The 13,823-nt window shown below is 39.4% G+C and overlaps 1 protein-coding gene across 1 annotated transcript; it reads left to right on the top strand.

Moving 5' to 3' along the window:
* The first annotated feature begins 211 nt into the window (after window positions 1–211).
* LOC131767910 (endoplasmin-like) lies at window positions 212–3,010 on the top strand. Its single transcript, XM_067011256.1, is given in 4 exon segments — window positions 212–648; window positions 650–1,135; window positions 1,177–2,446; window positions 2,448–3,010. Coding segments are annotated over 4 exon segments (2,472 nt in total). The 5' UTR covers window positions 212–235; the 3' UTR covers window positions 2,751–3,010.
* The last annotated feature ends 10,813 nt before the right edge of the window (window positions 3,011–13,823 follow it).

Here is a 13,823-nt window from a genome sequence, read left to right on the forward strand (position 1 = left end):
TTGTAACTGATGAGCGAGTTAGGCTCAGCATTCAACACTATGGCTAATCATATCAATTTGTAAAAAGCACGTAGAGGTACTCACTGGGATAAAATGATGGCTATGCTTATAAAATGTGGCTGTTCAGTCTCATTTTCCTGGAGTCATCTAGCTTAAAAACTTTCAAGTTATGGATGAGTAAGCTGACTTATCAAGAACCAGTGGGTGGGCGGATCGCAAGGCTTGAGGTGTGAGTATGGGAGCCTGGCGTGGTGGGGGCAGAGGTGGCTCCTGCGATCAAAGGGGACTTGAGACTCACCGGCCGTGTGCCATGAGGGCCCTGTGGGTGCTGGGCCTCTGCTGTGTCCTGCTGACCTTCGGGTCTGTCCAGGCTGATGATGAAGTGGATGTGGATGGGACAGTGGAAGAAGATCTGGGTAAAAGTAGAGAAGGCTCAAGGACAGATGATGAAGTAGTACAGAGAGAGGAAGAAGCTATTCGGTTGGATGGATTAAATGCATCCCAAATAAGAGAACTTAGAGAGAAATCAGAAAAGTTTGCCTTCCAAGCCAAAGTTACCAGAATGATGAAACTTATTATCAATTCATTGTATAAAAATAAAGAGATTTTCCTGAGAGAACTGATTTCAAATGCTTCTGATGCTTTAGATAAGGCTAATATCACTGACTGATGAAAATGCTCTTGCTGGAAATGAGGAATTAACGGTTAAAATTAAGTGTGACAAGGAGAAGAACCTGCTCCATGTCACAGACACTGATGTAGGAATGACCCGGGAAGAGTTGGTTAAAAACCTTGGTACCATAGCCAAATCTGGGACGAGCGAGTTTTTAAACAAAATGACTGAGGCACAAGAAGATGGCCAGTCAAGTTCAGAACTGATTGGCCAGTTTGGTGTCGGTTTCTATTCTGCCTTCCTTGTAGCAGATAAAGTTATTGTCACGTCTAAACACAACAACGACACCCAGCACATCTGGGAGTCCGACTCCAATGAATTTTCTGTAATTGCTGACCCCAGAGGAAACACTCTAGGACGGGGAACGACAATTACCCTTGTTTTAAAAGAAGCATCTGATTACCTTGAACTGGATGCAATTAAAAGTCTCGTGAAAAAATATTCACAGTTCATAAACTTTCCTAGGGGAAGGGGAAGGGGAAGGCGAAGGGGAAGGGGAAGGGGAAGGGGAAGGAGAAGGGGAAGGAGAAAAGAAGAAGAAGGAGGAGGAGGAGGAGGAGGAGGAGGAGGTGGGGGGAAGGGGAAGGGGAAGGGGAAGGGGAAGGAGAAGGGGAAGAAAAACCAAAAACTAAAAAGGTTGAAAAAACTGTCTGGGATTGGGAACTTATGAATGATATCAAACCAATATGGCAGAGACCATCGAAAGAAGTGGAGGATGATGAATACAAAGCTTTCTACAAATCATTTTCAAAGGAAAGCGATGACCCCATGGAATATATCCACTTTACTGCTGAAGGGGAAGTTACCTCCAAGTCAATTTTATTTGTACCCACATCTGCACTACGTGGTCTGTTTGATGAATATGGATCTAAGAAGAGCGATTACATTAAGCTGTATGTGCGCTGAGTATTCATCACAGACGACTTCCATGATATGATGCCCAAGTACCTGAATTTTGTCAAGGGTGTTGTAGACTCAGATGATCTCCCCTTGAATGTTTCCTGTGAGACTCTTCAGCAACATAAACTGCTTAAGGTGATTAGAAAGAAACTTGTCCGTAAAACCCTGGACATGATCAAGAAGATTGCTGATGAGAAATTCAATGATACTTTTTGGAAAGAATTTGGTACCAACATCAAGCTTGGTGTGATAGAAGACCACTCAAATCGAACACGTCTTGCTAAACTGCTTAGATTCCAGTCTTCTCATCATCCAAGTGACATTACTAGTCTAGACCAGTATGTGGAAAGAATGAAGGAGAAGCAAGACAAAATCTACTTCATGGCTGGGTCCAGCAGAAAAGAGGCTGAATCTTCTCCATTTGTTGAGCGACTTCTGAAAAAGGGATATGAAGTAATTTATCTCACAGAACCTATGGACGAATACTGCATTCAGGCTTTTCCTGAGTTCGACAGGAAGAGGTTCCAGAATGTTGCCAAGGAAGGAGTGAAGTTTGATGAAAGTGAGAAAAGTAAGGAGAGTCGTGAAGCAGTTGAGAAAGAATTTGAGCCTCTGCTCAATTGGATGAAAGATAAAGCCCTCAAGGACAAGATTGAAAAGGCTGTGGTCTCTCAGCGCCTGACAGAGTCCCCATGTGCTCTTGTGGCCAGCCAGTACGGATGGTCTGGCAACATGGAGAGAATTATGAAAGCCCAAGCATACCAGACCGGCAAGGACATCTCTACAAATTATTACGCCAGCCAGAAGAAAACATTTGAAACTAACCCCAGACACCCACTGATCAGAGACATGCTTCGAAGAGTTAAGGAAGATGGAAGATGACAAAACAGTTTCAGATCTTGCTGTGGTTTTGTTTGAAACAGCAACACTGCGGTCAGGATATCTTTTACCAGACACTAAAGCATATGGAGATAGAATAGAAAGAATGCTTTGCCTCAGCTTAAACATTGACCCTGATGCAAAGGTGGAAGAAGAGCCAGAAGAAGAACCTGAAGAAACAACAGAGGATACCGCAGAAGACACAGAGCAAGACGACGACGAAGAAATGGATGCAGGAACGGATGAGGAAGAACAAGAAACAGCAAAGAAATCTACAGCTGAAAAAGATGAACTGTAAATTACACTGTCACCATTTGGATCCTGTGTGGAGAGGAAATGTGAAATTTAAGTCATTTCTTTTGGGAGAGACTTGTTTTGGATACTCCCCCCCAGCCCGCTTCTCCCCTGCACTATAAAATGTTGGGATTTTGGGTCACAGGAAGAAGTGGGTTTTTTAGTTGAATTTTTTTTTAACATTCCTCATGAATGTAAATTTGTACTATTTAACTGACTATTGGTGTAAAATCTTGTCATGTGTATAAAAATATAAAAGATTCCCCCCCCCCCCAAAAAAAAAAGAACCAGTGGAGGGGACTTCACTGTGGCACAGTAGTTAAGAGTCTGCCTACCAATGCAGGGGACACAGGTTGGAGCCCTGGTCTGGGAAGATCCCACATGCTGCAGAGCAGTTAAGCCCGTGCGCAACAACTACTGAGCCAGCATGCCACAACTACTGAAGCCCACGTGCCTAGAGCCTGTGCTCCGCAACAAGAGAAGCCACCACAGTGAGAAGCCTGCACCCCACAACGAAGAGTAGCCCCCGCTCACTGCAACTAGAGAAAGCCCACACACAGCAACAAAGACCCAAAGCAGACAAAAATAAAATAAAAAAAAAACTTATATAAAAAAAGAACCAGTGGGAGGAGCATGGTGTTGGTATTTAAATCTCACCTCTAAATTATCGGGCAAACATATTCCCTTCTCTGAGAATTAGTATCTCAATCTTGTAACAGGGCAACAAGAGGGGGTGAGTAGGATTTTCTCTGTTGACTCAGAATCATCAGTAAGACCCAGAGCTGAAATGGTCCCCCAAATTCTAAACCCTGAAAACTGCAGCTAGTGGGACCTGCTATCTTTTTGCACGTGTAACTGAGAAGGATTATTCCAACAGACCAGGCATTATCATTCCACTATCTCTTATCCCCTGCTGATGTATGAAAACGGAGAAGAAAACCTTTTGAGGGAGTGAAGTACTCATTTCCTCTCTTCTCTTTCACTGAAGACAAGAGAAGGAAGTCTAAGAGAATCATTCATATATTTGGGGGTAGCTAATGAAAGGCCTACTGACATTTCATTTCCTGGTTGAATGTCTGCTTAGTTAGCAGAGCTGATGAACTACATCTGAGCTGCTAGCTGAGAGAGAGAGAGAGAGAGAGAGAGAGAGAGAGAGAGAGAGAGAGAGAGAAGTCACAGATGTGAAAGTATAGGTACTTGCATGTTGGGGAAGGAACTCTTCAGTGGAGAGGCCACTAAGATTTCTTACCTCCCCCATTGACATGTGCCCCCTTTTAAGAGATGCTGAGAGGGCTCCTACGTATACATGTTGTAGGCCTACCAACTGGCCAAGGAAGTTAGAGTTTGGGGTCATATGTCTCTAGAAGAATCTCATAATGAGGGACAAAAGAATGTGAAACAACAGTGCTAGCTGAGGTCAGCCAGACATGTGACCAAATTTCATAAGGAACTGCCAGTGCCTAGAGTTATGGCTTAGAGGGAGTGTTGGTGAGGTAAAGCATGTTGTAGCCACAGACAAGTAGGGATGGGGGTTAAGGGGAAGCATGCAAGCTCACTCTGTCCTGCCCCAACTCTAAAGGAGATATTTCAGGGAAGAGGAGGAAGGGGGCTGGCATCTAACAAAGACCACACCCCTGGCTAGAGGAAAGGAGAGAATGTGATAAATTGGCTATAATATTAAATCTTAATCAAGTAAAGTGACTAAAAGCATAAACTTGGGCTAAGATGTTGTTGGCAGTGGCTTGGTCTAGCATAGTTGTGTGCAGTTATTGGAAGAAAATAATGTAGTTTCAAATTCATAGCTTAAGAGTTGAGACTCTTCAATAACCCCCTCTTGCCTCCTAGTCCATTGTTCTTCCTGCTATATGGTGCCCACTGGCTGCCACTTTCCAAATGTTATCTCTCTCATACTGTCCATAACATACTAAATATTTCATTCCCCCTCCCCCACACCCCGGTTATACAAGCCCTTGTGTCAAATTCTACCTCATCCCAGAAGTCTTCCTTAACAACCCCACTTTCCACCCTACCTTTTCCCCATTGCCCTCCACCATTTTGGCATTTTCTGGAATCCATCATTTTCATTCCATTTGACCGCATGCTAGTTCAGGACCTCAACTAATCTCACGTCTAAAGCGTTGCCACATACTACCCTACCCATGGCCAACTGGCATATCCCCTGCTGTATTTGGCAAGTTATGTGCTCTGAAACACGGCAGCAGGAACCCAGAGGAGTATGTTTTTCTAAATTGTGCAGGGACTCTGTTAGCTCATCAGGTGCACACCTGTGGGGTCATAAATGCTCAGAGGGAGTATCTTTTCCTAAGTTGCGTGAAGGTAACCCTGCACTTTTTAACCGTCCCTTTCCCTCACACTAGTTACTCCTGGTTTCAAATTATCTTGTACATGGCTGACAGATCAATTTGCTTTTTAATTAAGCAAATCTCTTTTTGGACATAAAAACCACACTCAAGGGAACCACCACCATCTCATATATATATATATATATATATATATATTTATTTATTTATTTATTTATTTATTTATATATATATATGTTGTCGAAGGGCTGAAAAGAGACTCAGCTTGGGCATGCAGTGAAATGAAAAGCTTCCTAGCACCATGATTCTTAAAGTTTAATGTGTACACTAATCACAAACAAATCTCATTAAAATGCAGATTCTGATTCAGAAGGTCTGGGTGGAATGTGAGATTCTGTATCTCTAACAAGTGCTTAGGTGATGGCAATGATCTAAGGACTGCACTTTAAGTAGCAAGCATATCTCATTTAATTCTCGAGCAGATCCCTATTAGGTAAGGATTGTTTTTACTCCTACTCTATGAATGAGAAAACTGATGGTCAAATTGATTAAATAATTTGTTCAAGGTCACATATCTTGTAAGTAGAGGAACAGGAACTCATAGGTCTCCCTGATTCAATATCTCTTTTTAATCACCATAGTATATTCCCTCTAGAAGGGTTGGACAGAAGAGAATGGACTTAAGGAAGGAATTCCATTCAGGAAGTAAGACAGGCAAATTTGGTGATGAATTGGCCTTGATCTTTTCAATCAAGTTGGGGAGGAGGTCACTTGCTATTAGAAATGAAGCCTGGGGCAGTGGAAATGGATGGCTTAAGGAGAGTTTGGAGGGTTTGGGGCAGCTGCCCCCTGGGCCCTGTGCTGGGGAATTAGCAGGAGCAAGAGGGCTGTCTGAGGAAGGGAGGGCCCAGGTGAAGCCGGTAGATTAGATTTGCAGTGTGCTAAATCAGTGGTTCTCAAACTCCACATTTGAATCACTTGTGCATCTTTTAAAACTTTCAAAGCTGAGGGCATACCCCAGACCAATTAAATCACCTTCTCTGGGGCTGGGACACAAAGATCAATAGTTTTTGAAGGTACCCTGGTAATTCCAAAGTCATATAATTTGGGGAACCAAAAAAAAAAAATTGTTATAGACTCTTTGCTTCTAATGCTAAAGGGGAAAAGGATTTAATTATTTATAAGGAGCCCAGGGAACATTAAAAAATGGTTTGGGGTTTTGGCATTGTTCAGGGTTTGGCAAACTTCTTCTGTTTAGAGCCAGATAGTAAATAAAATATTTTAAGCTTTGTGGGCCAAGAGGCAAAATTAAGGGTATTATGTAAGTACTTACATAACAAGAGAGAAGAATTTCCACATTAATAGAAAAGAAATTTTCTATTAATGAAATTAAAAACTTTATGGACACACCTTAAATTTCATATAATTTCTATGTGTTATTAAATATTATATTTCCTTTTATTTTTTTCTGTCCTTTAAAAATGTAAAATCATTCGTCACTCGTGGGCTATGAAGAACAGGCAGCCAATTGAATTTGGCCCCTGAGTTGAACGGTTGAAATTTGTTGACTCCTGATGTAGTTAATGATATGCTTTGATGAATCCAAAGAAGCTGTCAAACATATGCATTTAAATAAAAATATCAGTATTTAAATGAGTGCCCTTACTTAACTAGTGGTAAAACTGGCCTTTGAAAAATCATTGTCCTTTCTAAGGACAATGTGCAAATTGCATGACAATATGTTTGGGGCAAAATCTACTTTTATCCTTATTTTTCATAATAAATTTTAAAAAGCTGATTGAAAATATGGACAGATTACATAGTCTACTACATAGTGTGCTTTATGAATGATTCAAAATACTTTAAAAATATCTTATAAAAAATATAAATAGGGTTTTGATTTGATTTTAAAATATCTTAGTGCTTAACCAGATATTGGTTCTCTCTCGGCTCTAATTTGTTAGAGTCCTGGTTGCAGAGGGCAGCCCTCTTGTGATTCTAGTTTGTGCGTTTGGATACAGGAATAACAGGCCCAAAATTGCAATTTTATGGAAATACTGTCTGTGTCATCAGGTAAATAGTCTGAGTTACATAAGAGGGGTTAGAGAAATCACTCTACTGTCTTTTCTTTTTTTTTTTTAAATCCCCTAAGTGAATTCCAAGGATTCACTAGTCCAAAATCATACATCTGGTAACGATTGGGGTGAAACTTGAACCCAAATCATCTGACTGCAGATTTTGTGTTTAGTCCATCATAGCACTCACACTTCATGGTCACTGCAAAGCCAAAAGTCCACCCCTGCAGGCAGTGTGTTTTAAAGGGTGTGCATTTGGGTCTGCTATCCAAACACCAGAATTTTCACTCGAAGTGTCAGTGAGTACTAACTGGCTGACATATCTCTTTTTAATAATGCCTACTGTTTCCATTAATACAGGATTTTAAAACAATAATATGATAAATTAAGAAAATAATTATACCAATATTTCAGAATGTACTATGTCCGTTTTCCCAGGTAAGTGTAAAAAAATGTGAATAGGTTTAAAAGCAATATTAAAAATACACAAATGTCGATATGACTGTAGTGTGCTTCTGATGCGAATTATCAAGCCTGAGTGGTCTCTTCTATTCTATGCTGTGGGTATTTACCACGTGTTGTTATCAGTTGTCCTTCAGGGGCAGCAGTGTGGCTAAAAATGGTCATTTTGCTGCTTCACTAAGGTTTTAGAGTTTAACTGTTTCATCCCCACTTAAACAGAAGTTATGTTTAAACTGGCCACTTATTTCATACTCTGTTGTCAAAAATTTTTATCTGGAAAACTAGCTTAAGGAGCTCATTTACAATACAGAAAAGAGATTTTAGGCAAAAAGATATTACACTTATGTGAAAAGAAAATTTAGAATGTGCTTAAATATCCAACTATATTTGGTTAAATTCCTTTTAGTATATATGTTCACATTACTGAATGTCATGTAATTTTTAAGTTATGTATACTAATAAATTTTTAATGGACTATGACATGTTTTATTGAAATGTTAATTATTGAAGCAAGATGAAAATTATAATTTCTATACATAATATAATAATCAATCTGACTATGTATTAACATGGAAACAAAGTTATACATAAAAGAGATTGAAAAAAACCAAAATATTAACTAAAGGTATACCTGGAGGATAAGCTTACTGATTTTTTCCTCTTTCTATTTTTATTTCCCATACTGTGCATATATTACCATTAATTCCCCAAATCATTACTTTCATTTAAAAAGAAATCCTGTCAGATGATTCAAGATCATAATTGCTAAGTATTTGACTATTCTGGATTGTAACTTCTTGTCACTCTTCTGTCTTGAGGCATTTTATAACTAGACCACCCTGAATCCTTTTATTAATGACTTCAGATAAAGTTTCTCATTAGCAAAAGCACAGTGGAAAAAAATTTAAAGAAAAGAGCCTTAGGACCTTGTGATCTAAATATTGTGTTTGTAATTTATTTACAGATGCATAGTTTTTTTCCCCCTTATGTATGAAAATGTTCAATTGCTAGCAGAAGTTACCAGAAAATAAAAAGCTTCTCCAAACATTTGGAGTTTGTCTGCCTTGAGAATTTGCCATATGTGGAAGGGAGCCCTCTGCTGTTCGTTATATTTATTACAGCAAAATTTGATTTATATTGTTTTGTGCCCTTCCTTGAACCTACTCAGGTTTTTAATGTTTCTGTTATGATTGTACATTTCACATAACAAAGAAAACATAAATTCCATGATGCCAGCTGGCACGGTTAATAATCCATCAATCCTGCCCTTTTTGAACTATACCACAGCATTGGAACATCTGGTGGTTTCCAATTTCCATGTTAGAGTGGGGTTTTGACCTCTATTTCACTTTCAAATGGGTCTCTTCGGCAGAATAACTCTGCTTTCTCTATTAACTTTACCGTTCACACCCTTTACAGTGCATACGAGGCTTTAAACCTAATGCTTTAGAAGGTGATTGTGCTGTTGTCAGAGGGAGCTACACTCTCCCCTGTTCCTTTAATCATCTTTGTTAGTTTCTCTCATCCATTAACTGTGAATGCTCCTTGAATCTTACTCCGTGGACCTTTAATTTTTTTTTTTTTTAATTTCTGCATTTGTTGCATCGGAGGGCTCATCTATTCTCACAATCCTAGTCATTATGTCTAAACTAATAACCTCTTAAGCAGTGTCATCTGCAGGGCCCTGGAGAGGGGAGCAGGGAGTAGGCATTTATTGGGTGCCTGCTACATGATCACAGTAGTCTGTCTCTCTCTCTCTCTCTCTCTCTCTCTCTCTATATATATATATATATATATATATATATATATATATATATATACACAAAAGATATACAAATATGGATATAAAAAATGTATCTATTTGCCTGTCTTTTTTTTCACTGGCATCAGACTATCTTCACTCCCTGGGACTCAGCTCTTGGGAAGAAGTTTCTTCAGCTACTGTGATTCTGAATTTACCTCTGTGCTTTTCTATCCCCACTACCATTATAAAGACCTCATCACCTCACATCTGGATGGCAGTTTTAGCATTTTAACTCTCTTTCTAGGCTCTAGCATCTTTTCCTTCTATCTGCTCTGAATGTTCTCATCATATCACTCTTCCTAAAGAACTCTTTATTTCCCTCCCCTTTGAAAATATCTGCAATGCTTCTCTTGCTTACAGTTTCTGTTTCAAATATCTCTCCCTGTTATTCTAGGCCTTTAAAATTTTGACTTTTCCTTTCCATCCTAATATCCTGCTCCTAACAAGCCTATTCCAACAGGCCAGCCTCCTTTTCTTCCCTACACCAGACCTCACATTCCTAGCTTAATGCTTTCTTATTATGTTCCTGCCTGAAATGTTTTCTTTCTACCTGCCAAAATCCAACTCCCATTTGAAATACTAATGTTTCCATCAAATCTTCTCTAATAATGAGACAACATTGATATAACCCTTTCTCAGCTATTTGTTTGGCAATTATTATTAGCTCCACTCATTACAGTGTTTAATTTAATTTGATGCTGGTGTGTACTCTCTTGGATACTCTTAACTGTTCCTTTAATATATCTTGTCTCACTCACAAAACTATACATTTATGAGGATAAGAATATAGTCTGATATTTCACACCAGGTACCACCCTAGGCTTAGTCAATTACTTGAACTCTCTGGAATTCATTTTCTTCTTCTGTAAAATGGAGATAATGATAGCTCTCTACCTATTTCATTTTGACACTTAAGGCTAAAATGAAATAACATGGAGAAATGCTTTAAAGCTTTCAAACTCATTTTTTTACCACTATTATGATGATACATAACCTCCCTCCTCTTTTTTCTGAGACATCATCCAATATAGAGTCATGGAATTTCTTTCTGAGGATAGAGTTAATCACCAAAGAGGGTCACAGCCATCGTGAGGAAAGGATACTGTCTCTTTGAAGGCATATCAGATCTGCCATAGTAAAGGTTGAGTCAGTCTCCTCAACACAGCTCCTCATTCCCCCATCCACAGACTTTGATAGTGTCTATTTTCATTTACATAAAGGCTCTCGAAATCTTAGTTTTTAGTCTGTACTTACTGTTTATACTCTAGCAATCTGGGGTCAAAACTCACAAGTGTACAGAAATTACTCCCTAAAATTGATCAAAGGCATTCTAATTGTTTAATCCAACCTACCCTTCAGTCTTCACCTTCCTAGACCTCTCTGTATCATCAGGTGACATTAAGCAGTTGTAAAATCAGGTTTGAATAAAGAGGGAGATGTTTCAAGGCAAGAGATCACAAAGGAAATGGCAGATTTGACTACATTATAATGGAAGGCATCTCTACATCAATAACGTCATAAACTAAATGAAAAGGCAAACAAAAACTTAGAAAAGGGCTTCCCTGGTGGCGCAGGGGTTGAGAGTCCGTCTGCCGATGCAGGGGACGCGGGTTCGTGCCCCGGTCCGGGAAGATCCCACATGCCGCGGAGCGGCTGGGCCTGTGGGCTGTGGCCGCTGAGCCTGCGCGTCCGGAGCCTGTGCTCCACAGCGGGAGAGACCACAACAGTGAGAGGCCCTCATTATCACAAAAAAAAACAAACAAAAAAAAAAAAAAAAAACTTAGAAAATATTTGCTATGTATTTGACAATCATATTAATGTTCCTCATATTAAAACATCCAAACAATATGGAAAAAGACAAACACTGTAATAGGAAAGTGGGCAAAAGTCATGAATATACAAATCACAGAAGAGAAAATACAAATATTACACATGTAATATTCAACTTCACTAATAACCAAAGTCAGTGGCCAGTTTTAGGTCCCATCTTTTTCCTTTTGAACTGTTTCAGAATTATATGAAACTTCTTTCAAATATATTCCATAAAAAAATTCTGATTAACCTGCCCGGAATTCTTCACGTTGAGCCCGAAATGGTGGGCTGTCCCCACTATGCTTGCTTGAGGGTATCAGCTGGGCATAAGCTTTCTATTTTCCAGGAATGTAATGGGGCCTGTGTACCATAATACCTATCCTGAAAATAGCACTAGCTTGCAATGTCATGTTTACATCAAGTTATGTCATTAATAAAGTTGCCGTCTCTCATCCAATAAAGAACAGAATCTAAGAGACAGACAAAATCCTGTGAGGTCTTGTTGAAAGAGTGAGTGATGAGTTGTTTAAGAAGGCAAAGAACAAAGAATGTCTTCATTTCCATCTAAACACTGTTCTGTGGCAATATTGTAGGTTTGTTTCCTTGGTTCAAGGTTATAGAATATCTTCCCAGTGATACAGTAGCTGCCAGACATAAAATCATATACCATGTTGCCAAGAACTTGCTTATTGCCTTGAACAATCTTTTTCCCCCACTATATTAAAATATGCCCTGTGGGATGTATACTAGAAAAGTATGCCTTCTTTTAGAGCTACTCTTTTCAAATGGAACATACATTGCCACGATCCTACAGATGTTCTCTTCGGCTTGCACAAGCCAGGAGCCATTACTGGGTGTAATGTGCCAGGCACTTTACACACACTATTCATTTAGCTTTGTGACAATCCTGGGGGATATGATAGGTTTAAAAAAATTTTTTTGTTTGTTTGTGGTACGCGGGCCTCTCACTGCTGTGGCCTCTCCCATTGCGGAGCACAGGCTCTGGACGCGCAGGCTCAGTGGCCATGGCTCACGGGCCTAGCTGCTCTGCGGCATGTGGGATCTTCCCGGACCGGGGCACAAACCCGTGTCCCCTGCATCGGCAGGCGGACTCTCAACCACTGTGCCACCAGGGAAGCCCCTTTTTTTTAACATTTTATAGAAAATAACTAGAACCTGTGTCTCAGATAAAATAAATAACTTATTTAAGGTTCACACAGCCACTAAGAGGCCTACTTGCAATTGAAATCAAGTCTGTCTGATTGCAGAGCCCATGTTTTCCCACCTTACCTCATTTTTTAATGTTTCCTTCCAGATCTGTAATTTTCATACCATGTTCATGTTAAAATGAACACAAGGCTTACCATGTGCTTTCAGTAGTATTTGATTTGTGTTCCATGTAAAGTTCTTTGGAACTTTGCAGATTGTGAGAACTGTTTCTGATGGTTTCCAGACTCCATAGAATGATTTACCTACTGCATCTGGAAGCATCTGAAAGTTCTTACCAATCATGAGAAAGTTGAAGACCTCCCATCCTGAAATGAAAAATAAAACAAGGCATCTATTGGACCTCATTTGGCAGTGTGATTTTAGAGCTAGTGATGGTCACATCAAGATGACCTGCCGTATGGGAAGTTTATGTTGTATGCTGAGTTTCCAGTGGGGTTCATGACAAAGTCCTGTAAAGAATTCTTGCTCGGGAATGTTCCTGAATGGTCATTATGCAGTCCATATTGCGTGCTCTGGCTCAACTCTCTCTTGGGCAATTATCTTTAGTGTAGACCTTCTAATGTTATTTGATTTAGTAACATTTGGACACTGTGATTTGCCCAGTCAGGACCAGGTGGGATACAAGGAAAATTGTCTTTCTTTTTTTTCCAGAGCTCATAGTTATAAGGGGATACGCCTCTGCTGGGTTCAAATTTTGGCTTTGCTACTTGATAGCAAGTGACCTGGGCAAGTCAGTTGACATCTCTGAGTCTCAGTTCTCTTTCCTTGAATTATGATAATAATAATATCCATAGCACTGGGTTGTGCAAGATATTTGAAATAGTATGCACTACAGCATCTTGTAACTTTAAAAGTATTGTATACAAAGACAAATAATTTAAAATGGGCAAAGGGCCTGAATATACATTTCTTCAAACAGTACATACATACACATGGCCAATAACTACATGAAAAAATGCTCAACATCATAGTCATTAAAAACATGGTAAGATATCACTTCATACCCACTAGGATAGCTATAGTTAAGAAGTCAGATGATAACAAGTGTTGGTGAGGCTGTGGAGAAATAGGGACCCTCATGCCCTGCTGGTGGGAATGTAAAATGGTGCAGATTCTCTGTAAAATAGCCTGGCAGTTTCTTTAGAGCTTAATACCATATGATTCAGCAATTTCACATCTGGTTATATACCTGAAAGAAATAAAAATACATGTCCATATAAAAACTTGCATGTGAGTGTTCATAGGCATTATTCATAATAGCCCAAAAGTAGAAGCAACCTAAATGTCCATCAGCGGATGAATAGACAAATAAAATGTATATTCATACAACAGAATATTATTTGACAAAAAAAAGAAAAGAAGTACTAATACAT

This window comes from Kogia breviceps, chromosome 13, assembly GCF_026419965.1.
Source record: "Kogia breviceps isolate mKogBre1 chromosome 13, mKogBre1 haplotype 1, whole genome shotgun sequence".
Classification (NCBI taxonomy): Eukaryota; Metazoa; Chordata; class Mammalia; order Artiodactyla; family Physeteridae; genus Kogia; species Kogia breviceps.